The following is a 25,395-nucleotide window of genomic DNA, read 5'->3' on the forward strand; positions in this document are numbered from 1 at the left end:
AAGGGACACACCAATTTGAGAACTCCTCATAGTATTGGTCTAGGGGTCATTAGACTACATTATATCTACCTCTATGCGCTTCTGCTCTCTTCCCTTCCTTTCCTCATAATCTCATCCTGCGAGGATTCCCCAGGAGACTCTCTGCATGCTAACCTCTGCCTCAGAGACTTCTCTCCAGGACCCACCTGCCACAGGCTCCTAGCTCTCTCTTTCTAAGCCACTGAAAACGCAAGACTGAAAGTTCACGTCTCAATATGTTTAATTATTCTGGAAAAAAAATTTAATCTAAGGGATAGAATTATCATCATATTTCTTTGCATATTTGGTTGTCTTTCTATTATCTTTTCTCTCACTGAATTTTGAACTCCTTGAGGGAAGTTGATTGTTTGCTAGAGATGATAGAAATCATTTGCATGATGTTGTAGGTTGGAGATCTTTCCCCTCCAAGCCACCTCTGTTGCAATGGGCTGAGGTGTTTTCATACCAACCCTGATTTTACTGTGAACTATGGCAGATATCAGCCTTTCCTTGCTCTTAAGTGTGGCTTGTTTTTCTTTCCTAAGGATATAGCTTCGCCCTTGTCCCAGGTGTACTGTTTCTTGTCACTTTTTTAAATTGTTGAATTGTTTTTAGAAAAATGAAGACTAGTACTATCAAAGCTGTTATTGAATGCCAACTTGTAAAGTTACTATTTTTTGTCTCATTTTGGTCTTCCTGGACTCAGCAAATAGTTGTTGAGTGTCTGTTCCCTGTAAAGTGCCCTGCTGGTAAATCTCGTTTAACAGGGTCTACAGGCCGAGTCAGGATCCTTGCAATGCACTTTTTGAATGCCTTATACACTCCTTGGAAGGTAGCTCTGATCATAATTGAAATTGGATGATACATTATGTGACTGCTTGTTGATCATCTGTTCCTCTTGATAGAAGCATTAGGAAAGCAGGAAGCGTGTTCTACTTAGCCCATTCTATCCCCTAAGCTTCCTATCAGTATTTAAAGATTGTTGGGTGGAGGAGGACATGTTATCAAAGGAAGCTGAGAAGTAGTAGTCACCAAGGAAGGAAAATTAGACTGCCTGTGTTACAAAGACCCCAGGCAAAATTGTCCCTTCCAATTTTCTTATGTGTTGCTCTGTCTTTGAATATGAAGAGTTAGCTCATTAGTGACTTTATGGTGCCCTGTTTCAATGAAGGAGCCCAATCATCTGTCTCCTCTGTGCCTGCATCCAACAGAGGAACATTGCCAAGGAAAGTCCTTCCACCCATCTCATTTATCAACCACCCCTAGTACTCCCTGGAAACATCACTAGCTTTCCAAGAAGCTTTCTCTCCAGTACCATGCTACCCATTTCACACCTTCCCCATTGTCCAAACTGCTCATTCTTTCTTTCTCCTCTACAAAGAGAAAGTCACGGCCACTAGACTGGTTTCTCTACTTTTCTTCCATCACCTAATGTAACTAATGGGCCTGCACTGTACCCTACCTCATCTCTCCTAGAGAAATTGTCTTTATCTATAAAAGGCCAATCTGTGCATCTTTGATCTGGACCCTACTTCCTTCTGTCTTCTGAGAGATCACATGGCCTCCGCCAGCTGCCTCACTTTCCTGTATTTTCAATGTCTTTGGAGATCATTTTCAGATGCATTCATAGATGGTTCAGCATCTCTCATCCTTAAAAAGCAAGAAATCACAACGAAGACAACCACCACCAGTACCACCAACAACAACAAAACTCCTTACTTGGCCTCCCTATCCCAGTTACTGCCTTCTCTCTGTCTCCACCAGTCACATACTATAATACACATATGATCTACATTTCTTCATTTCCTATTTATCTAAAAACAATTTTATTAAAATATAATTCATATACCATATAATTCACCCATTAAAACTTTACAATCCATTTCTTTTTTTTGTATATTCAAAACATTGTGCAACCATAAATGCCCTCGATTTTATTTATTTTTACTGTGCTGGGGATTGAACCCAGGGCTGCATGCATGTCGGACAAGCACTCTACCACTAAGCTACATCCCCAGCTCAACACCATCAATTTTAGACCAAGTTCATCACACCAAAAAGAAACCCAGTACCCAGTGGTAGTCACTCCCCACTTTCCCTTCAATCCTCCTCTCTACCTCCAGTCCACAAGAGCCACAAATCTAGTTTCTATCTCTAAGGTTTGACTATTTTGGACATTTAATATAAATGGAATTACACAATATGTGCTCTTTGTGACTGACTTCAGTCACTTAGCATAATGTTTCAAGAGTCATCTTCATTGTAACATGTACCAGTATTTCTTTTCTTTTACTGCCCAGTAATATTCCACCATAGGGCTATATCACACTATATTTATGTGTTCATCAGTTGGCAGACATTTGTATTGTTTCTACTTTTGGGCTGTTATGAATTTGCTGCTATGAGTATCTATGTACAAGCTTCGTGTGGGCATGTTTTCCTTTCTTCTGATTATATGCCTAGTAGCAAAATGCAGAATGATAGGGAACTTTATATTTAATCTTTTGAGGAACTGACAGGTTGTGTTACAAAGAGCTATATCTTTTACAATCCTAGCAATAGTGGATGAAGTTCTAATTTTTCTACATCCTCACTAGCATTTATTATTATCTTTCTTTTTGATAGTGGATGTGAAATGGTGTCTCACTGTGGTTTTTGCTGAATTTTCCTGATGGCTAGTGATGTTGAGTTTCTTTTTATGTATTTATTAGCCATTTGTAAATCTCTGGAAAAGTGTCTATCCACTTTTTAAAATAGAATTATTTGTCTTTCTATCGTTAACTTGTAATAATATTATAGATATAAGATCCTTGTAAGATACATAATATTTGCAAATATTTTTCATAGGAAATATTTTCTATTTCCCCAGTGGAAAATATTTGCAAACATTTTCTCCCTTCTGTAAGCTTTTGTCTCATTTTCCTTCTTTAGTTTTCCAGTGTTGGGACTGGAACCCAGGGCCTTGTGCATGTTAGACAAGTGCTCTACCACTGAGCCACATCCACAGCCCTTCTTTCAAGTTTCTTGATAATGTCCTTTGAAGTGCAAAAATTTTTTCACTCTGATGAAGAGAGACATAATAGCTTCTCTGATTCTTGTTGGAGGCTCAGGTGAAGGTGGCAATTATACACTGACACTGGTATCAATGTGCTCTATCATATCAAAATCATATCAACTGAATAAGGTTCAAGGGCCATCAGATCATTCCAGAGATTGGTATTCTAAAAATATCTCAAACCAACTGTGACTCTCCAGCTTTGTAGGGCATAGAACCCTGGGAGACCAAGAATGGCCCAAATGACCTCTGAACGAACCCAGAGAGATTCCTATGCATCATGCTTATTCCTGAAGATCTTTAATCACACCCTTCACTGTGGTGTGTGTGTGTGTGTGTGTGTGTGTGTGTGTGTGTGTGTTCATCAGTATTAAGTTTTGAATTTAAATCACTTACAATCAACTTAAAAAAAAACAACCTCAGCATTGTGAGAAAAGATTTCCATGAGAGAAATGTGAGATGAAATGCAGAAGTATGAACCTTTCCTCTCTGTCCCATCCACTTGTTGACCCCATGGAAAGAGCTATCAGCTTGCTCAGATTTCAGTCTCTGACACATCATTTTGAGTTATGTTGGCCACCTGGAACCGAAAGTAACAAGAAAGGAAGAAACTGGAACAGCAGTTCAGCACTGTCCACACAAACATGCTCCCTTCTGGTTGTGGTAAAGGTCAAGAGAGGGGAATCTGGCAGTCTGTCAAGTGGAGGAAGCTTCTGAGCTGTAGGAAGCCGAGCAAAGAGATAGTCTGGGGGGTGAAAAGTCCTGAGCCCCATGAAACCCAGGCTTCCACTGAGAAGATGTAATGGCTATAAGTAACAGAGCTTTTCTGAGAAGCTTAAAAGAATACTATCATTCTTTTTCTTTTTTTTTTTTAGTCACTACTAATAGATCCATGTGAAATATGTGTTAATTCTATTAGTATTTGTTCGTTTATTTGGTTTTAATGACATCTACTGGAGATAGAAATAGAGAAGATAATGCAAGTAACGTGACATTTGGTTGAGGAATTGAGGGTGTGTAGGGATTACTTGCATGTACACCTGGATGTGAGATGGATGTGGATGGAGAAAGTTGGTGATCTGACACTTATTAAATGACAAAATATTGTCATGCTTGTAGAATAGCTAATGTCCCAAGCACCCTGCTACCTCAAACTTCCCTGCACCTCTTCATTCACATTCCAGCAGCTTGGGGGTTAATACCAGAAGGGGGCTTCTAGAACTCCAAACCCCACACTAAGATCTCTACTTGGATTGTTTAATAGCCTATATCATATTGGTTGTTAACTGTCCTAATGTCACCCTATTCATAGATGTGTGTTGCATGGAATTACCTGCCTCCTATGAATTCTTTGATGATGAATTATCTGCATCAGGATCACCTAAGGACTTGTCAAAAATGCAGATACTTGAGTCCTGAATCCTGGACTCTCTGCATCTCTAGGAGAAGAGCAAGCACTTGCATTTTTAACTATGTCTCAGGTGATTCTAGAACATCTTATCAAATATAGTCTGCGTTTTCTGGCATAGAGCCAACCATAGAGCCATGCCTTCCATGTAGATGCCAAGTTCTTTCGAGGGAGAATCCAAAGTTCTAAAACTCTTGGTATTCACCACTATGCTTAGCCTAGTGCTTGTTGATGGGCAATAAAGAGGAAGGACCGTTGATTGAGAAGTGTATGCAGAAAAGATAAATTAAGTTTGATGATGATGATGGTGGGAGTGGCAACCAATCCCTATGAGTACATACTGTGTGCCAGGTGCTGTAAATCCCTCAGATGGATTAACTTTGAATCCATACAATAACACTAATAGGTAGTGCAATTATCTCCATTTTATGACCAAGGAATCTAAAACCCAGAGAGACAAAGGGAACTTCCTAAAATCTCATTGTTGGGAGGAAACAGGACTCTAGTGTTGGCTTATCAGACTTCAAAGCCTATCCTCCTTTGTTTTACTAAGCCATATTGGCTCTTAGATTATAAAACAATTCTATACATAATTTGTAAATCAGATTCTTTGGACTTAATCTCTTCAATTAGCTTTCTTTTAAAATTTTTTTCATTTCATTACATAAGTGGAGGGGAAGTAGGCATGAAAGATGAAGAGGTTCTAAAAACTATACTCTGACTTGCAGGAGCAAAGATGGAAGAAATGGAATAGAGAAAGCAGAAAGTGTAGATAAATATTATCCAATATGTAGGAACAATTAGAAACCTTTATGTTAAATAAAAATAAGATAAAAATTATAAAGCATTAATTTGAAAAAAAGAACTTTGCATCTGTCACTGGAACTTGAAAGTCAAGAAGATAAAAGGATTTTGAGGCTATAGCTAGAGAATAAATAGTAAGGAAAGGGAGACAAGATGAGAACCCATTGTGGAGAAATAATGAGGGAACTGTGATTTTATGTAAAGATCATCAAGGGGCCAGTTGACGCCTGGACTTGACAATGGCCAAGACAAGCAGTATGGATGTGGGGAAATTAGGGCACTCAGAAGAGGCAGTGGATTGAAAGGATAACTGGGCTTTATGTGCATTCAGGTTTGTTTTGAAGTACCCTACCGGGAAGCTGGGATTAATGAGATCACAGAGTATTATAATTTGATTCTGGTTAAAGCATCCTTATGTACTGAGCTTAATGAAGAATGGCTAATTAACATCTTTTTGAATGTAAGTGGGGGGAAGGGAATATACATCTGAATTGTTTTTTCCAAGGCAAAAACAAGCCCCAAATCAAGATCGGGATTAATGGAATCAGGGTGCTTATTCAGACTCCAATACATCAATGCTGGTGCTTTTCTTTAGATACGCATGCTTTCTAATCATCCTCGATTCATTCATGACATACAGAGAAGACTAAATTTATTCTTACTGGGATCTGGGCAAAATCCCCACTTCTCATCTCTTTCGTATCGGCTTGTGGTGGCACACCACAGCAAATCATCTTCCCGGCCTTCTCGGGTGCATTCGTGAAACCACTGATGGTTATACTGGAAGGGAAACATGCATGGCATCCCGTGGGCATTCCCTTTGATTGTATACATGTCTAGGAGAAAAAATAAATGACAAAGTCAGATAAATACAGTATCAGCATTATCTTGGCACACTGTCATCTTGTTATGCATTTTTATCGACTGAAATCCTCCTAGCTGCAGGCACTAACTAACCCTTCTGAGCTCCCAGGTCATCATTGTCTAGTGGCTGTAGAAGAGCCAGTTCCAGGCCTGGGTTCAGAGGAAGAACTGTTAAATGGTTTGCTTGTACATTCATCCACTTGTTTATTTACTACAGTGGGCTGCTACGGTAGCACAGAACTTGTGAATGGATGAAAAGGAAAATTTAATGAAGATTTTACTTCAAAGTATCTGCCAATTCCCCAATACACCAGTGTTGGTATTTAAACGTCAATGGTTTCATAGGAATTTATTAATTTATTCATTCAATAAATATTTGGTGAGCACTTAATGTACCTTGCACTGGGGATATCTTAGTGAACAAAACAGAGAAAAATTCCTTTTCATGAGGAGTTTCTGCTTTAGTGGGGAGAGACAAAGGGAAAGCAAAGAAACAAACATATGATAATTTCAGGTCGTGGTAAGTCCCATGAAGATAAATAAAATGGGGTAAGAAGACTGCAAGCATGCGCAAATGTGCGTGCATGAATGTGTGTGTGTGTGTGTGTGTGTGTGTGTGTGTGCACCAATGTAAAGTCTACCTGAATAAGAGCTGGGTAGAATGGGGGTGTTAATTGTGGAAATATTTGTGCCAGCAAAAGGAACAACAAATGTAAAGGTGTGGAGAAAGGAGTGTGTGGGGTGAATGAAGAAGAGCAAGGCTGCTCAGGGGAAGGGGTTGCAGTGAAGTCCTAGAGTGTCTGCACCCGTAGGACTATCTGCCATGTTGCCTTTTACTCTGAGGGTGGTGGAGAGTATGGTGAAAGGTCACAGGCAAGTTTTGAAAGGGAAAGTGACATGGTTAGATTTCCATTTTAAATTTATTTTTATTTATTTGTTTATTTTATTTTTTTTTTACTAGGGATTGAATTCAGGGGCACTCAACCACTGAGCCACATCCCCAGCCCCCTCTTTTTTGGTATTTGATTTAGAGACAGGGTCTCACTGAATTTCTCAGGCCCTCGCTAATTTTCTGGGCCTGGCTCTGAACTCACTATCCTCCTGCCTCAGCCTTCTGAGCTGCTGGGACAGATTTCCATTTTTAAAGAATCTCTGGGTGCAGTGTGGCAACCAGCCTAAATGGAGAGAGAGTGATGGAGGCCCATTGGCTAGAAAGATGACCACACAGATGTGGTCTGCTGGCTGGGTTCTCAATACACTGCAACCATCCACCATCCTTTGAGTTAAGAAGGAATCAACAAAAACTTCATGACTCAGCTGGGGCTTCCTATGGTAAGGGGCATTAAGGCCACCCTCAATTTAGTCAACAGGTCCTGGGCAAAAGGGTCAGCTATGGAGTTGGCAGGGACTAGACTGAGCTCACAGCACACCACCAGTCTTAGCAGTTATGTCTGTTAGGAGCCAGAGGCATTTTAGGACACAATGCTTTGGTTTCAGTCCCCTGCCTTCTACTCAGAAGCATATATTGCTGGGTCTTTCCCTGTGTGCACGTGAGTTTGGGTATATGGCTAAAAAATTGAAGCAAAATATTGAGTTCTTCTTTAGAACTATGGCATTTTGAGTGCTGGTTTGTAGCACTTGCTTTATTGTATGTAGGAAGCCCTGAAAATGTCTTGCTCTTAGCTCTCTGTTTACTCATTCTTTGAAGCCCAGGAGATGATCTCACCTTGGGCCTTAGGAGTTCCATTCTCTGCTTCCACGGATGTTCTAGAGTCCTTCGGAGGATGTGGTTTTATTGAGGCATAGTTCTGCAGGGCACCATAAGGGGAGGCACCAAATCTGCCTTATTGGCTTTTGTAAACCAGGCACCTAACACTGTGCTGAAGAATAGTTACCACTTAACAAGTTACAGGATAGATGGATGGATGGACAGGTGGGTGGAGAAAGCTACAAAAGAAACAAACCCTGAGGGAAATAATTTAACTATGTGACTTTTTTGTTTTCTGTTTTAAAATGCCAAAAATAATAGAACTATAGAAAATATAAGTCCCCTGATAAAGTGTGCCTCCTCACAGACCATGCTTGGTAGACAAAAAATAGAATGTCATTTATCATCCAGTATCTTTAGCATGACCGTTTCCTAAATACTGCATACCATCCCATGTGCACTTTGATTTAAAGCATTTTTTTACCTTTGTGAAGATGTTCACAAATGTCCCCACCATCGGACATGTAGGAAATCCACTTATGGAGATGTTTCCTTGAGGCCACAACCATGTCGTCCTGCTTCACCTGCACCATGTACTGGAGCGGGCCGGTGATCATCTTCCTGTTACAGCGCCACCTCAAGGAAACGTAGGTGGCGTCACATTCATATATGCTTAGTGGCTGCTCTGGATTAGATAAATTCAGGCCCAGGCAACCACTGCCTCCTACGTTAAAGAGGTGGTGGTTTGAAACCCATTTCCACAGCATGTACTTGTTTGGCTGTTTGCAGTTCTCCAGGGTCAGTGCAGATTTACCTGCTTGAATGCATTTCTTAAGACTCTCACTTTGGATAATGAATATTCCTTTATCTGTAACAAAAAATAAAAGATGTGGTATGTGACTTTCTTATGTAATTAACTAGTGCCACAAGGATCCCGTGTATATATCTAAGCTGTGCTATGTTGTAGCTGCTAGCCATTCCAGATAGATCTGGAGCTGATGGGTAGGGTCTACTTGAAGGGCTTTCTTTGCATAAAACAGGAGGTTTTGGGGAGGGAAATATAAAGGACTTATTGGAGATAATGGAGACCTCTGATCTAAGATTCCCTTGGCCATAGAAGAACAGAACTACCTGTCAATCATTTGGTGATACTGATGAGAGAAAGCACTCACCACAACTGGACAGAAAGTGATAATAATCAGAACAAGGGGGAGGGGCATTGGGTGTCCAGATATGTGGTGATACTTTAGGTTTTCTTCAAAGGCGTGCCTGGATGTTAAGAACATGACAGCTGAGTTACTGAAATGAAAATCTCTACCACCAAGAGGATATAGGAAAGTGCTAGATAATTCCCCATGCTGGTGAAAAAACAATGCTTCTTAACATTTGCTTTCTGTGCTGGATCCATCAGGAGTAGAAAAGTGGCAATATTTTTTGTTTTGTTAGGAGTAGCCTGGTTGCATGGGACTATCAGCAGCAGGTAAACAGGACACTAGCTAATGCTCCATACCTAGATAAAAGACAGGTGGCTAGAACATCACAACAGTGGTAGAAACCAGAGGCCACATTGCCATGTGGAGGAAGTAGACATTTTGTGACATAGTACTGAACTCTTCCCTCTGGAGCCAGAAGAAGGGATCTGGGTGAGTTTCCTGTGCAAAAGCTAGTGGGACCCGGCCAGGGAATATGCTAGCTCCAACCTATTACCTGACTTAAGCTGCTGACTGGAAGTCGCCAATTGCACAATCATCATGGCTGTGTTTTCTCACAGATTTTTTTTGGTTTTCATTTTTTGAAGATGACAATCATGTCCAAGCACAGAGTATCCTGAACACAATGTCAAAGTTCAGTAAGTGCTCAATATTGACTGAACTTGCCAGTAGCTGTTGTTGAGGCCCATGAATGCTGAAGCTCCCTTCTGCACTGAAAGTCTGATCAGGGCTCTTTTGCTCTCCCCTCAGCTAAGCTCCTGTCTTAGACTTTACTTCCTGTCTGTCCTTCAGAGCTCCCAAGGCACATAGTCAGGTTCCTTTACAATGGCCAGGGTTTAGGGAGGGTTTTGTCATGCAGCAGAGGCAAGATACAGCTTTCAAGAGATTTGAAACAGTGCAGAATGAACCTCCTCATGTCTGGGTTTAAGGGAAAAATGCTTCACTTTTGGTAAAGTTCTTTGGTTTTTCCAAAATTAATCTGGCCAAGGAGAACTGATGTATGGTAACAAAAATCACTTAAGACACCATTAAAAAAATTGTCAATGTATTAATGAAAGCCATACCTCATTTAATAATTGATAACCTTTCTTATAGCCATGTGTTTGAGAAGTTAAATTAGTTGTCAGAAAATTGCTTTGATCACCATACATCAGAGCAAAAGAGAAGGGAGTGGCAGTGGCCGCGGTGGGTTAGTGAGAGAATAAATGGTTTTAAGGAGATTTCATTTAGATCAGGAAATTTGTTTTCCTAATGAAGGCCATGTCTGTATGGTTATTAGTAATAGTCATTCAAAATCAAATCCACCTTTCATCAACGTGATATGGACTCTGATAATTAACCTTCCTTCCAACCCTCCTTTTCACCTTTTCATGCCTGGGTAGAATGTTAACTTTAATTTCTGTTGTAATCTACTAATTACTTTCTAGCTAGCTCAGAGTTCCATTAATTTTTCATTAAAGGATAATTATTTTACTATGATGGCACCATAGCCATGTATATTTTATACATTCAAATATCTCCAGATCTGGGCCTCACCCCTTAATATACCTAACATAGGTAGGTAGAATAGCTGGTCAGTGGCTAAGAGCTCTGGAGACTAGAACTGGGCAGATTCCTTGATCTCTGAAAGCAACCCCTTTCCAAAGCAGAAGATATGAGACAAACCCAATCCATGCTTCTTAATATTGGGGTACCATTACAATTCCATGCCAGCTGCCTGTAGGATGCAGCTTTGGAAAAGTTCTTCAGAATGTTTCATAAACAAGCACCTGGGGATTGCCTATAAAAATAAACATGCTACCTTCAAATATGTTAAGCTAATAAATGACCTGAGCCTATTTCCCAAAGTTATAATAAAATCTGATCCTAAACACATCATAAATCCATTAAATATAAGGGTGTTTCAAATAGACTGTGAGGAGACCCACTATAGGAATCAATATTCTGATTATTACTATATGCACATGAGTTGTCTCTAACAAAACTATAATGTGGAAATGGGCCAATAATCCTTAGTGTGTATAGTTGCTGGGTTTCAAAAAGGATGAAAATCAAATGTGGGAGGAATCAAGATTGATTATATATGTCAAGGACATCAGTTCTGCTTGAACACTGATTAAGTGATTAATGAAGTACTGCCAGAATTACTAAATCTCTTTGCAGGAAAATGTTATTATGCTTCCCTTCATAATTATAAGTTTAGGAGGAGAAGAAGAAGGATTGATTTACTAGAAGTAACTTATAAGCTAATTTCCATCCTTTTAAAAAAAAATCATAGGAGTTAGTGCTCCTACTTTCTACTTCTGAGCTCCTTCTAGTGGGAGCCATAGATAACATACCGTAAGATAACACATACTCTTCTGAGGAGTGGGCTAAGAATGTTTCTTTGGGCAACTGTTAAACTTAAGTTTAGGAAATTTCTTTTATGACATTATTTCAATAAAATATTTCCTTCATTAATTAATTCATTCCATAAGCATTCACTATATGTGGTGTTAGAGATAGAGAAATTATTTGCCTAAATATCTGTCCTTTGAAACTGTATCTATTTGTTCTGAAACCATGGAAATTTTCCTAGTTAATAAAAAGAAGGAAGTTCCATTTGTTCTAAAGGAAATACTATAATTACAACTCAAGATAAGCCCTTTAAAAACAAGTGATAAAAGTCATGATCAAGAAAACAGACCAAAATTAAAGACATCTTACTGGACCCTCTGCTGATGTCATGTAAGGGGTGGACAGGGCTCCTTTCTGCGTGGGAAGTGTCCGCACATTTTCCAGGGAGGACAAGAAAGAACAGTCCTAAGGAATATGGGTGTGGAGACTCACTTTACCCATAAACCCAGAACCATGAGCTTCAGAGCTGGATGGAACTATAAAGATTATTTAATTGAATCGTTCTTTTACTCTCACCAAATCCATTTTGTCCTAGAAGCTTTAGACCCATATACCCAGTGAGGACCATGTTCAGTCCAGACATAGCTGTATTGACATGCACTCATTTGTAAGCTAGAAAGAAGAAAATGAACTAGTATAGATTGTTGTTGAATATTTTGAAGTAGGAGACTTGAAATTTCAAACCACCAGCATGTATTGGGTACCTAATACTGCATGTGCTGGACCCCGGCAGGTGGAGGGGGCTGTGTTGCAATGTGTGCCCTCCAGCCACCCATGTTCTCCCCAGCAATCACTGAAATGTATGGAAGTAATTATAACTCAGTGTCAAAATGTATTTTGACTAAGAGATAAAAGCACAACGGGGTGGAAGTAAAGGGTAAAAGGCAGTAGTTGAGGGTAGAACCAAGAATCCACCAACTGCCTCATATTTTCATCCTACAAACACTTACCAGGGACCTAATGTTTGTAACAACAGGGGTGCACTCATGAACAAGACAGGCAAAGATCCCTGTCCTTGTCACAGTGGTCAGGAGAGTGGGGGAGTGTCAATCTCTAGAAGGAGAGGCGAGAAATCATGCAGAGGAGACATTCTGGACAGAGAATGTCACCAACGCTGAGAAATGATGCAAACAATCAGCTCCTGGATGATGACAGTCTGGGGAATGAAGGGAAGAGAAGGGGGATAGGAACAGGAGGGACAGTGGAATGAATCTAACATGACTTTTCTACGTACATATATGAGTATACCACAATGAATCTCCACATCAGGTACAACCATAAGACTGGGATCCTAATTAGAGTAAGATATACTCCTTGTTTGTATAAATATGTCAAAATATATACTGTCATGTATATCTAAAATAAATAACATATAAAAATTTAAAAAGATATTGACCATAGTAAAATGTGAAGTCATAAAGAGGTAGTTTGGGATCATTTTATGAAGAACTTGAATTTTGATGGGGGGGTACCAGGGATTGAACTCAGGGGCACTTGACCACTGAGCCACATCCCCAGCCCTATTTTGTATTTTATTTACAGACAGGGTCTCACTGAGTTGCTTAGCCCCTCACTTTGGCTGAGGCTGGCTTTGAACTGGTGATCTCCTGTCTCAGCCTCCCAAGCCTCTGGGATTATAGGCATGCACCACTGTGCCCAGCAAGAACTTGAATTTTATTTAAAAATTTGTATATTCTTCTTCAGGTGAAAGGGAGCTTTGGGACAAGACATGACTGAGGCTATGGAGTAAAAGATGAATCAGGGTGGTAAGTCATTCAACAAAAACATTACTGAGCACCTACTATGTGCCCAGCATTGTTTTAGGTGCCAAGACAATCAAAGAAGAATGACTAAGCTCCTGCCCCTGAGGAGTTCTGAATTAGGTGGGAGGAGATGGTACCCTAGCACACTTGGGGAGGAGTCTGGAGACTATTGCTGTGATCCACCTAGAGAGATTAAAGGTGTCAGTGCATCAGTGATGCAAAGGACAGGAGAGAGCAGTTAGACCTAGCCAATAGGGAGACACCACATACAGGGAAGAGGTAAGTGGATTAGGTGATGGGTGGAGTGTGATTGCTATGGTTGGGACATGGTGTGAGTGTGTCCAAGGATTCATGTGTTGGGAGCTTGGTTCTCAGTGTGGCAATGTGATAGGATTTTAAGAAATGAGGCTTAGTGGGAAGTAATGAAGTCATGGAGGGTGCTGCCCTTGGAAAGAACTGATGCAGTTCTCACAGGACTCTGGTTGGTTCATGTGAAAGGATTGTTTAGAAAAGATGCAAAATTGCCTCTTCCCCTCTGTCTGGCTTCCTTTCTTGCCATGGAGGATCTCCTTCTCACATGTATTTTGGCCAAGATGCCATCTGCCATAAGATACTCACCAGATAAACCTGTTTTCTTTATAAAGTCCAAGCCTTAGTTATTTCATTATAGTAACAGAAGACTGACTAATACATGATGATTCTGGAAAGGTATTGTAATGAATCTTTTTTTTTTTTTTTTTTTTTTTTTTTTGCCTTCAAGTACTCAAAGGACTGTCAGAGGCCTGCCAATCTCTATAATGCCAAGATGTCAGAGTCCAAAGCCTGGGCCGAGAGTACAATTTGATATGAACAGTGCCAACTGGAGGTTCTTTTAGGAAGTGAACTTAGTGCCGCTTCCAGTACCTCTCCCTGCCTTCAATACTGTCTTCAACTTAAGATAACTATTCTCTTAGCACTGGCTGATTGAAGGTTTGGAGTGTTAAGTGACTAAGATGAGGTTTGAACTGTTAGGCCTCCATGAAGTGTCTGCACTTTTACCAAAAAAAAAAAAAATAAGTAAATAAAAATTGAAACAATAAAATAAAATTCCTAAAGAAATACTATTTTTTTATGGTGGCATTTTAAGCAAGCAAAGGGTTTCCTGCTATTCAATAAATTTTACGGCGATGGAGTTCACTGAATCCAACTACGTACATACAGTTGGCCTCTGTGCTGCTCTATGTTAAGAGAACTGAAAGGAAAAGTTCAAGTGTATGGTTCACGTCAAGTGCAATGTTTAAGACAAGCTATTAGGAAGCCACAGTTTACAAGCTGCAATCCAATTTCAAAAGCCTAGCCCAGTCCTCTGGGCACAACCTCCTCCACTCCATCAGCCCATGTAGCTCATGCTGGGCTCACGTACTTCCTGCCTGCATCATCTCTTGAGTTGGTTCGTTTTCTTGCTGTTCCTATAGCATTTCTGTTTTGGCAGGGATGGGGCTCCGAAGTTAATGGGGAGGGCATCTCTCTGTAACCAGAAGGTGGTCAGCTTTTTCTGAAGCTGTGCCCGTCCCCCTTGTCCCGTGTCACAGATTTGGGTTTGTCACATCCCCTTCAGTGAACAATGAAGGGATGTTGTAAGCTGCAGAATCAAGTCCTGCTCACTGCTGAGTGATATGGAAAATCTGGGTTCTTCACATGACTTTCCAAACCAGTAAGTGAGGAATTTCCCATGCCTTCAGGAAGTGATACCTGCATGGTTCTTGAAAGAACAGATCCACAGGACTAAGCAAAAAGTGTTCCAGCCCTTCTGACCCTTTTCTGCATGAAATGTGCATTTTAGGTCAAATCTTCTGAGTTTTGGTGTGTCTATTAATAATCTGAAGTCTGAGTTTCTGTCAAATGCATTTTATTAATTAACTAAAAAGTTACATAAGTACTTAAAAAATCTTCTCCTTGAATCAGGATGCTGAAGCAGGAGGATTGCAAGTTGGAGGCCAGCCTTAGCCACTTAGCAAAACCTTGAGTCAGAATAAAAAAGGGCAGGGATATAGCTCAGTGGTAGAGTTTGATCCCCAGGACTACAAAATGCAAGCAAGCAAACAAAAACAGAAATAAAACAAAAGCAAAACAACCACCTCTCCTCCTCCTGTTGCAGAACATCCTTCTCTTTCCCTGTCCTAGCATTGTCCTTGACTCTGAACCTTCTTTATTCTCCTGCAGCTTCTGAACCTGGATAATCAGCAGCTCCACAGGCCCTTGGGACCCCTCTTGCTAAATCTTTTTACATGTTCTCTTCCTCTTTCTCTCTAATCTCCCCAAATCACTGCTCCAAGTTCCACGGAAGAACACAATACTCTTTCACATGTGGGAAAAATGAAACCCAGCTTAATCAGCTCTGCTGGGCTGCACTTTTGTGAGGCTTCAAATTGCCTGTTACCAGCCCCCTGTGGGAGGGTTAACCCTTTCACACTGTCCTTGCTTCTTGCATTCCATCCTGTCTCCCTCTCTTTGTCCCTGGCTCTTTGCTACAACTTGCTATCTTAGCAATGCATTTTTAAACCTAGTTGAAAACATTTTTCATCCTTTTAGCTTATGGTCTATTCCCCCATCACTTGGCCTTATTTAACTGGAAGGTACCCAACAGACATTGCTGGTATAAAAACCATTATTCACAGTGGCTTTGTTATTATCCTATAGACAGTGTTGAAAATGTATCATCTCAGTCACCAGGGAGTCTCCGAGTTATGGCAAGCACAAGAAGACAGACATTGTTCAACATCTCACAGATGCCTGCATGTTAAAGCCCTGGGGGAAATGATACAGAGACTAGATCACCAAAGCAAACAAAAACAGAAAACAGCTCCACCATCAACCAAAACAGGTCTGGAAATAATGCAACATTATTGAAGGCAAAAGCGTTTACACTGAGCTATCTGTCTTAACTGCTTTGAGAATATACTTATTTAAAATATCTATATATTTACTTAATTTCTAGGTAGGAATTAAAACAAGACATATTTAATCTCTGGTGCTAGGGTTGCCCTAAGAAAGGACCATGAACTGCGTGACTTCAATGACAAATTAATTTTCTCCCTATTCTGGAGGCTGGATTGTAAGATGAAGGAGTGGCAACCTTGGTTCCCTCTGAGGGCCGAGGGGAGGAGGGCAGGAGCTGCTCCAGACCTCTCTCCTTGGCTGTCTTCTTCCTGTCTCTTAATAGAATTTACTTTCTATGCATGTTTCTCTGTCCAAGTTTCCCCTTCTGATGAGGATGCCATTCATATGAACTAGGGCACTTCAATCACCCCATTTTAACTTGTTTACCTCTATAAAGACCCTATCTGCTAACAAGGTCTCATTCCAAAATCATGTTTGGGGGTTCCATCCCTCTTATTTGGACTGCCTACACGATTTGCAGGGTCCAGGATAAACTGAAAATGCGTGGCACTGGATGGACATGGGGAAGTCAAATCAATTTTTCCTTCCCATGGGCCCACAAGGGATTGCAACTTCTGTGAATACCGAGGACGGCCCACACTCGGTACACTCAGTACCTGGATGGGACAGAGGTCATGGGCTCCCACTCAGTCCTCATAAAACATGAAGTGGGGCTGCCAGCTCAGGGCATGCAGCAGCCTGCCCTGAGATGCCACAGGGTGTCCAATCCCAGGCCCCAGGCCTCTGCCCCCAAACCTCTTGGCAATGTTGTTGCCCTCCGGGTGGAAGGTAGCAGTGACTGTGGAGCAGGAATGGCAACTGGGAAGCTACCCTGGGAAGGATTTACCAGGTGGAGCTGAGCCCAAAGCCTCTGGCTTGAGTGTCATTATTCTATTAGATTCACACAAGGCACACAAGTTCAAAGACAAGAGTTAAAAAAACAAGAGCCCAAACTACAGAGCACCAAACCCTAATCCCTGAGTAACTGTGCTGGTACATGCCCATGAAGCCCTCCCTGTTCTTATCTGAACATGATTAGCACTGGGGAAAATAAAAAACAAACCAAAAAAACTTTGATGAACTACAGAGCCCTTCTCTTAGGGTAGATCTATTTGAAGCTAAAAGACTATCTGGCTTGGTTTTTTCATCTATCCTATAAGTGCTGGTGACATAATTTGTGTGTGTGTGTGTGTGTGTGTGTGTGTGTGTGTGTATACACAGGGGATTGAACCCTGGGACACTTAACTGCTGAGCCACATCCCCAGCCCTTTTTATATTTTATTTTGAGACAGGGTCTTGGCTAAGTTGCTTAGGGCCTTACTAAATTGCTAACCTGGCTTTTGCAATCTTCCTGCTTTGACCTCCTGAACCACTGGGATTATAGGCTTGCATAACTGCACCTAGCTGGTGTCATGGCATCTTGATAAAGGTGGCTTCAGTTCTTCAGTGGTAATGAGAGTAAAAGCAAGCTGTGACTTTGAACATGGATGGTACCAAAGAGCAGCAAAATAAGGAAATGTTTACAGTTAAAGAATTACTTTGAATTTCCTGTTTACAGTTTCATCATTGAAAATTTCTCAAGAGTAGAAGGCAGAAAATAAGAAATAGCAAAGCTTTTTAAACACATTTCTTTGGAACTATAGTAGTCTGGAAAGTATCATAAATTGAAAAGTCACGGGGTCACTCATAAAAGCAGAGACCTCTTGTTGTTTTTTTTTTTTTTTTTGCTCTGTATCATAGAACCCACGATATAGAAATCCTAATCATAATCCTCAACTTTTTTCATGGGTTTATAAAATATTTCCCCCTAAATGTCTTAAGACAATATTTATAAGGCGCTGTTTTGTAATTTTATAAACAATAATATTTCTTTTTATTTTGATCAATTCAAGCTATAAAATTTATGGTCCTAGCTGTGTATTGGAATATCTCCTAAAAAGCTTTCAAGGATAATTTCTGAAAGCAAATGGAGGGAAGTATCTATAAATCCCTTAAATATCTTACTTTGATAGATGATATGAGGGTTTGCCACATGGGGATGAATTCAGAAGAGGTAACACAAAGGCACGATTACTTCAGAAAACCTGAGATAAATAAGCAGATTGTTAGTCAAGGAAGAGGAGCGGAGGGGACACCTGGGTTATCCCTGCAGCTCAACCTTTCTGGTCATTGGCTGGAATGTGCACTGTGTGGTATCAGTTACTGTGACAACCACCAATGGGAAAAGACTTCAGAACATTAATGAGAAAGAATAAAAAGGACCAGGAAAGCTGAAAATCTATTCTGATGTGCAAAGATTCATGAGGAAAGAAGCCTGTCAGAGAAGGTGGGATTAAAAAAAAAACCTGAAGTGGGGAGATGCTGAAAGATGATGGACAGAGACAGCAGAAACCATGTCCAGATGGCTGGAGTGATTCATACCAGGAAGGGCAGCTAAGCTACTCTCCAATCATGCTTTTACTTAAATTCCAAATCTCCAGATTAAGGGAATGGCTCATTGCCTAGGGACATGGGAATTGCCTAGAACAATAAATAAATCAATAGCTCTGCACATTTCTGCTTTATGAAAATATTCACTCCCACATGTAGAACTAGTGGGTTGGAAAGGGAGGAGTTACAGAGAGCAAGGAGCTGACCTCCTGCTCCTCTTGCAGCAAGTTCAAATTATATGCTCCTGTCTTGCCACAGGGTACAGAGTTAACTATGTCATGGGGTCACAGAGTTATGGCCAGGGGTTCTCTGAACTAGTGAGTGCCTGAAAAGTTGAGGACATATTCATTTACAGATGAAGAAGGGTTAGGTATGCCCACAGAATTTTCCAAAGTTACTTAACTTTGCTTCATCTGTAAAAGAGGAGGTGTTAATACTACCTACCTTGTTGTTATGAGGCTACAGTGTGTGGATGTATGTAAAACAACACAGAGTAACCACTCCCCAAGTGTCAGAAAACATTAGGAGCAAAGAAGAGAGGCATTTTAACCTTTGTGTTAGAAATAGAAGCTCTGGAGGACTCGCAGGGCCACAGCTGCTCGGCACTGCTGTCTCCTCTCAGAAACCTCTCCCCCACACCAATTCCTTTTCCTTTTCTTGCCACATGGCCCCACTGTCCTGAATCACTCTTCTCCACATTTGGTATGACTTTGAGAGCAGCAGGCTCTCTATTGTCTTCCCACCCTATAGTTTTTAACTTTCTTACAGATGACCCAGCACTCTAGCCAAGTGCCTTGTGTCATGACCAGCAAAACAAAATGGAATCGAGTATGAGAGAGGCAGCATGTCACAGTAGGTAAGGATATTTTTTTGAAGGACATTTTTGTTTCAAATACAGATGTATATGTGTGTGTGTGTGTGTGTGTGTGTGTGTATTGCAGGTTCTGATGTAGCATATATATGTATATATATTTTTCAGGTTCTCATGTAAAATATACTGCTTTTGGTGGGGGGTATGGGACACTTTACCACTGAGCTACATCACTCAGCCTCTTTTATTCTTTATTTTGAAACAGGGTCTCACAGCCTCACTAAGTTGCCTATCCTCCGGCCTCAGCCTCACAAGTTGCTGGGATTACAAGCGTGTGCCACTGTGCATGGTGCAGAATATTTCTTATTGTGGCTTATCAACGAGAGAGTTCTTAACTCTCGAGCTCCAGATTTAATACTGCTCTGGATGTTTGGTTCCTTGAACTTCTCTGCTGTGAGGACCTTCTTTCTCCACTTTAGTGACCACTTCTACAACCGCATCTTGCATCTGGTCACTACCCAGAATGGGTTCATCTCCCAAATCTGGAATTTCCATCGAATTACCAGTACTCTTCCTATTCTATATCTTCTTAATAAAGAAACTTTTTATTTTTAAAACTTCTTTCTTCCTTTTTTTGGGGGGGTCTCAGGTATTGAACTCAGGGGCACTCAGCCACTGAGCCACATCCCCAGCCCTATTTTGTATTTTATTTAGGGACAGGGTCTCACTGAGTTGCTTAGCACCTCACTTTTGCTGAGACTGGCTTTGAACTTGTGATGCTCCTGTCTCGGCCTCCTGTGCTGCTGGGTTACAGGTATGGGCCACTGCGCCCAGTTAAACCTTATTTCTTCAATCCAAACTTCCGACTCTTCACCATTCCTACTAGAATTGACTCAGCTCAATTTTAACTTTTTAGGTGATGTCTTGTTGCCCTCCATGATTACCCTCTTCAGAACCCAAACTGACCATGGCATTCTTAAACCTGAAAGTGTGATCTAGTTCCCCTTTGTCCAAATGCATGAGGCCCTTCTCTGCTGTACCCCATCCACTCACCCAGACTTTGTTTAGAACGAATGCCTCCAACTCAACTTCTCACTTCCTTATTTCTCTCAGGCTTCCAAATATAGACATATCACAGCTTCTTGTCCTGATTTTGACCCTGCTCTGGGGATCTACCCCATCCATAGCCCCTGATGAGGCAGCACCCCTGTGTGCAGCTGACATCCCTACCATGGCCAATTAGCCATGGGAAAGCCCTTAATTCAGTGGTAGAGCACAGGGATGGGCCAGCATGCTGGGAACAGTGTGACCAGCTCCTCCTAGGAAGTCAAGGAACTCTTCCAATGAAGCAGTGGGAGCTACACATGAGAGGTCCTGAAAGTAGAAGCAGAAGAAACCAGACAACAGAAAGAACCAGCAGGAGCCACCATGCAGCCCTGAGAGAGTAACAGGAGGTAGCTGCTTCATTCCAGTGGCCAATTCCCAGGTTCCAGGAGGCCTGGGTACATAGGAGAACCTATTCCTGGGTCTTCTTGAGATCATGGGACCCTTACAACCCCAGTGACTTTCAGTGGACTTTTCCCCTTGCACCTAAAAGAGCTCAGATGGAATCTTTCGGCTCACTGAACTTCATTGTTGCTAATTCATGATTCTGTTTTTCACATAAAATATGCTTTACCAGGAATGCTCTCTCTCACTTCTTCCCATATGGCAACTACCTACTTAGCCTTTAGGAAAACAAATGCCCCTTTGTGAGTGTCCAGCTCCCAGGCCAGGCCCTCCTCTGCATCCCTTCTGGGCTTTGCTTATTGCTGTTATAACACCTACGGCTCTGTTTTGTAACTGTTTGTGTTTCTGCTTCTGTCTCTGGACTCTCAGTTTCTTGGGGGACAGTGTCATATCCTACACATGATTTGATGTCCCCAACATGGGGGAGCTCAGCAGGTTCTGATGGTTCAGGACTCACACCCCTACCCTGGAGCTCACTCTCCTACTGGCAGTTCCATGTGCCCCAGCTCACTTTGTGACTTTGTCTGAGAGTGTTACAGGAAGGCCAGAAACATGGGGGCTTAGGTGCCAGGAGTGACCCCCATTCAGTGAGAGGGGGAGTTCGGGAGCAAACACCCCAGCTTCTGGCCCCCCAGGAGGTCACGGGGATCCACACAGGGCTCCAGAGGGTCTTTTATGAAATTGAGCCCCAGTTGCCTATAGAGGCTTCCCTTTCCTGCCTCCCTTCCTCACTCCTTACTGTATTTTCTAGACTCACCCCCGAATAAACTACCTGCATTCCAATGAGTAATGAAGCCAAACCAAGACAGTGCTTGACAGATAGCGAGGGAACAGTCAAGGCCTCTGGCGGCTCCTCTCTCCTCCCACTGGCAGAGATGTCAAGAATTGCCATCCCTACCATTTCACCTTCTCTCTTTACGTAGCACCACATGCCCAAGCACGCCGACCTCACGCTCATCCACATCCTTACTCCCCTTCCTCACTGGTTGTTCAGAAGAGCCTACTCTGCCTGTCCCTAGGCCTGATAGAGCCTGGGGCTCCTCACACTCCTGCCACCAGCAAGCTGAGCATTGCTGGAGGAAACTGTCCTACTGTCTTGGTTGGGGTCAGTTCACATTTATGATATTCAACCCCCAACATGGCTTCAAAGCATTTTTCTTGTGTTCAGGTAATTTCCTGTAGCAATGACTATGCCCACGTTTCACTAGGATGCTTGGACCCTTCTTCATTCTGCTTATCAAGTTTTAGCATTTGTTAGAAGAATGGACCGGATTCTGGATAAAGAGAAACAAACGCAATATGGCTTCTTGGTATAGCCAACTAGAGGTAGGAGACAGGTTCCAGAACTACCAAGTACAATGCTGTACCTGTATTCAGAACAGTGAATAATTGGTACAGGGCTGTCAACTTGTCAGAATGGTCTGGACTGGTCAGAGGAAGGAGAAGCCTCAGTGACAGTGCAACAAAAGGACAACACTTGGGTAAACATTATTATTAGTTCTGTTTTTACAAAAGAGGAAACTAAGGCATAGAGAACTTAAGTAACTTACTCAAAGTCACACAGCTGGTAAATGGCACAGTGGGGTTGAATTCAGAGTCTGACTCTGAAATGCATGAACTTAACTATTATTTGACATTCTAACTATTGATTTTTGAATACAAAATTATTGATAAATGATTGAAAAGTCAGCACAATGAAATCTTATCATGTCTCCCAAGGCTGGTATACTTATAATACATACCTGATCAGTCAACAAATATATATTAAATAATTCAGATGAAAAATACTATATGTATAATCTGATGTGAGTTAGTATATATCCATTATTAGAGGGTATGAAACAAAAATGAGTGATTTTTTTCTCCCAGTTGCTCTTGGATGTTAATCATGGCTAAAGGTGAATTGGTGTGGTATAGTGAACACAATGGTAAACTGAGGCACCCCAAACATGGCTAACTACATGGTAGCCGTACCCTCAGCTTCTGCATCTAAAGAATGTACAGTTGGAGTGGACAATGTTTCACTTCCTTTCCAATACTAAGACTTTACTTTTCTCTCTTTATATAGATAAAATCTTGATTTTAAACCTGTCTAGATTACACTTGAAATCCCACTGATGCAGGTGACTGGAGTCTGGGAGGTCAGTCTGGGTGACGATTACTACATACTCTTTGCTCTTTGGGACACCAGTAGTAGCATTTTCATATCTGAAGAATCTCTATGTTGACTACATGGAGTTCCTTTAGATTTGCAAACTGCACTTGCAAGGTATTGAAGGTAGCAGAGAGAACTGATTTCAGAGTGCCCTTGACTATTAAAGAGAAGCACTCTGTAACTATCTCAGGCCAGGAATTGGGTCTGCCACATATAGAAAGGATTAGCCCATCGTGCTAACTCTGGCTCAGAGGATCACCAGCACCTGCTCTCTGTGTGGCCCAGTTCCAATTTCTGTCATGTGAGCTCTGTCTTACCACAGAGTGCTCAGGCAAATCCCACATGTCAAAATAAAAAGAGAAAATCACTGCATGGCAGACTCTTCATGGGGATGGACTACATCTATGGGGTCTTAAATGCATGCACAGGAGCAGTGTTTACTGAACTAACTAAGAAGGTAAGAGTATTTCTAACCTTTGGCCACTTTTGAATGAGTGGTGTTGTTCAACCTGTCTTGATATTTTAGTACATGAAAGAATATCTCAAAAAATATAAACAAAATATATTGACAAAGTAAAAAGAAAAATGCAGACATTGATCACACCTTGTTTTACACAAAGGCAGAGAGGATGAGGCTCAGACTTTTGCTCTAGAATGTGGTTTTTCTCCACCTTAGAGATGGCCCATTCCTGAATAAGTGTCCCTGCAGGTCAGAAACCTCTCTTCAGGTTTCCTTACACGTTCCTTATTTAGTCTTACCGGTAGTACATGCTCAATAAATGTTTACTGAATTGATCCGTGTGTGCATGTGAATGTTTTGGGGTAACTTATTTTTCAGTGGTTCATGGATATCACAGACCCTATTATTCTACTGAGAGAAACTAAGAAGCGAAGAATAAATTTGTGCTAGTTCGTATAATTCATCTGGAACACAGAGCTCCTCTCCCCTAGCTGGTCTGAGAAGAGTTAGTAAAGATGAAGTGCCCCCCCCCCCGCCCATCTATCAAAGGGCAGAACTGAAATGCCTGTTTGGGGCCACTCAGGCTAGGAGGCTAGGAGGCGAGCTTGCTTTGGGAGGGGACAAAAAAATAAGTTTATGTTTTGAAACTTTTCCTACCTCCAATCTCAGCCTGCTCTGAACTCCTGAGACCCCTTCAGAGCTGAGTCAAAGGATTCCAGGCTCCGCCCCTCGCCGCACCCCGGGTGGATAACCTGGAGGATGCGCGGCCCTGGGAGCCAGGTGCACCCCGGCTGTGTCGGCTAGGGGACTGCCCGGATTTCAGGGCATTGGAACCGCAGCCACGCAGCCACCACACAAACTGGCTGCCCCCGCCCATCTCCAGTATAGTCCCTTTTTCTTCTCCCTCGACCATGCCCCGCTCCTGCTTCCCTGGCCCTGGGGACACTCACCCTGCCACTCGAGGACCCGCTCCCGGGGGAGCGCCGCCGCCAAGCCCTCGGCGCAGGCCCGCGGCGCCCTCAGCAGCGGCAGCAGTAGCAAGGACAGCAGCAGTGGCAGCTGCGACAGCATCGCTAACCACTGGACTCACTGAGCGCTGTTCGTGGCTCCTGCTGGGGCTGGAGCTCCCAGGCGGCACCCCGCCTGCGGCGTGGGAGGCGGGACCGCAGCCTCCTCCGCGCTCCACTCTTCTGCGGGCCTCGCCACCCCTGCCCCTCGGGGAGACCCACTCTACCACCCCTTGTCGCCGCGGTGTGCAGGCACTTAGGGCTCTGGGCTGCGAGACGGGAGGAAAGTCGTGGGGTTTTCCCCGCCCTACCCACTCGGGCTCGGGGAAGGAGGAGGAAGAGGGAGTGGACCATCTGCCCATCCCAGAAATTCCTGCCTTTGGGGTGGGGAGAGAGGAGGGGTGAGGCTGCTGGGTGCAAGCGCTCCTCGGGTTCCTAGCAGCATTCTGGTTTTGCCGGGAGGCCCAAAAGGACGTGAGAGTGAGAGAACTGAGAATCTCTGGGAACAGGAAGTCTGACATGTGGGTTTGCAAAGCCTAGGGTTCGGGTAAACACTGAGGGTTTGGCAGCCTCAGTGCTGAGCTGAAACCGAGCTGCTCCCAGCTGCTCCCGGAACGCAGGCGCTTTGGGAGGCTCTGAATGTGGAGCACTGGAGACCCCTGGGGGCCCGTGCTGGTCTCTATCCTTCACGCTTCAGAGTAAACTGAAGGTATTTCATTTGTTGACCTTCTTTGAGTTTTAAAAGAGCCTCTACTTCCATCTCCTTTGATCCCCCATATTATCCAGAAAAATATGTCACCCTCTAACTCAGAAACCTTGCCCAGAAAGGTTAAGTGATTTGCTATGATTTATTCCCCAATCCAACAAGTTACTCCC

The 25,395-nt window shown here is 42.3% G+C and overlaps 1 protein-coding gene across 1 annotated transcript in view; it reads right to left on the reverse strand.

Annotated features, from left to right (window-relative positions):
- Pla2r1 (phospholipase A2 receptor 1) overlaps positions 1–24,833 on the reverse strand; it is a 112,782-nt gene extending 87,949 nt beyond the window's left edge. Inside the window, 3 exon segments of the mRNA XM_026393095.2 lie at positions 5,948–6,121; positions 8,342–8,725; positions 24,463–24,833. Of these exon segments, the coding sequence (XP_026248880.2) occupies positions 5,948–6,121; positions 8,342–8,725; positions 24,463–24,583 (679 nt within the window). The 5' untranslated portion in view covers positions 24,584–24,833.
- Between the last annotated feature and the right edge of the window lie 562 nt (positions 24,834–25,395).

The sequence above is a fragment of the Urocitellus parryii genome, chromosome 1 (genome assembly GCF_045843805.1).
Source record: "Urocitellus parryii isolate mUroPar1 chromosome 1, mUroPar1.hap1, whole genome shotgun sequence".
In the NCBI taxonomy this organism is placed as follows: domain Eukaryota; kingdom Metazoa; phylum Chordata; class Mammalia; order Rodentia; family Sciuridae; genus Urocitellus; species Urocitellus parryii.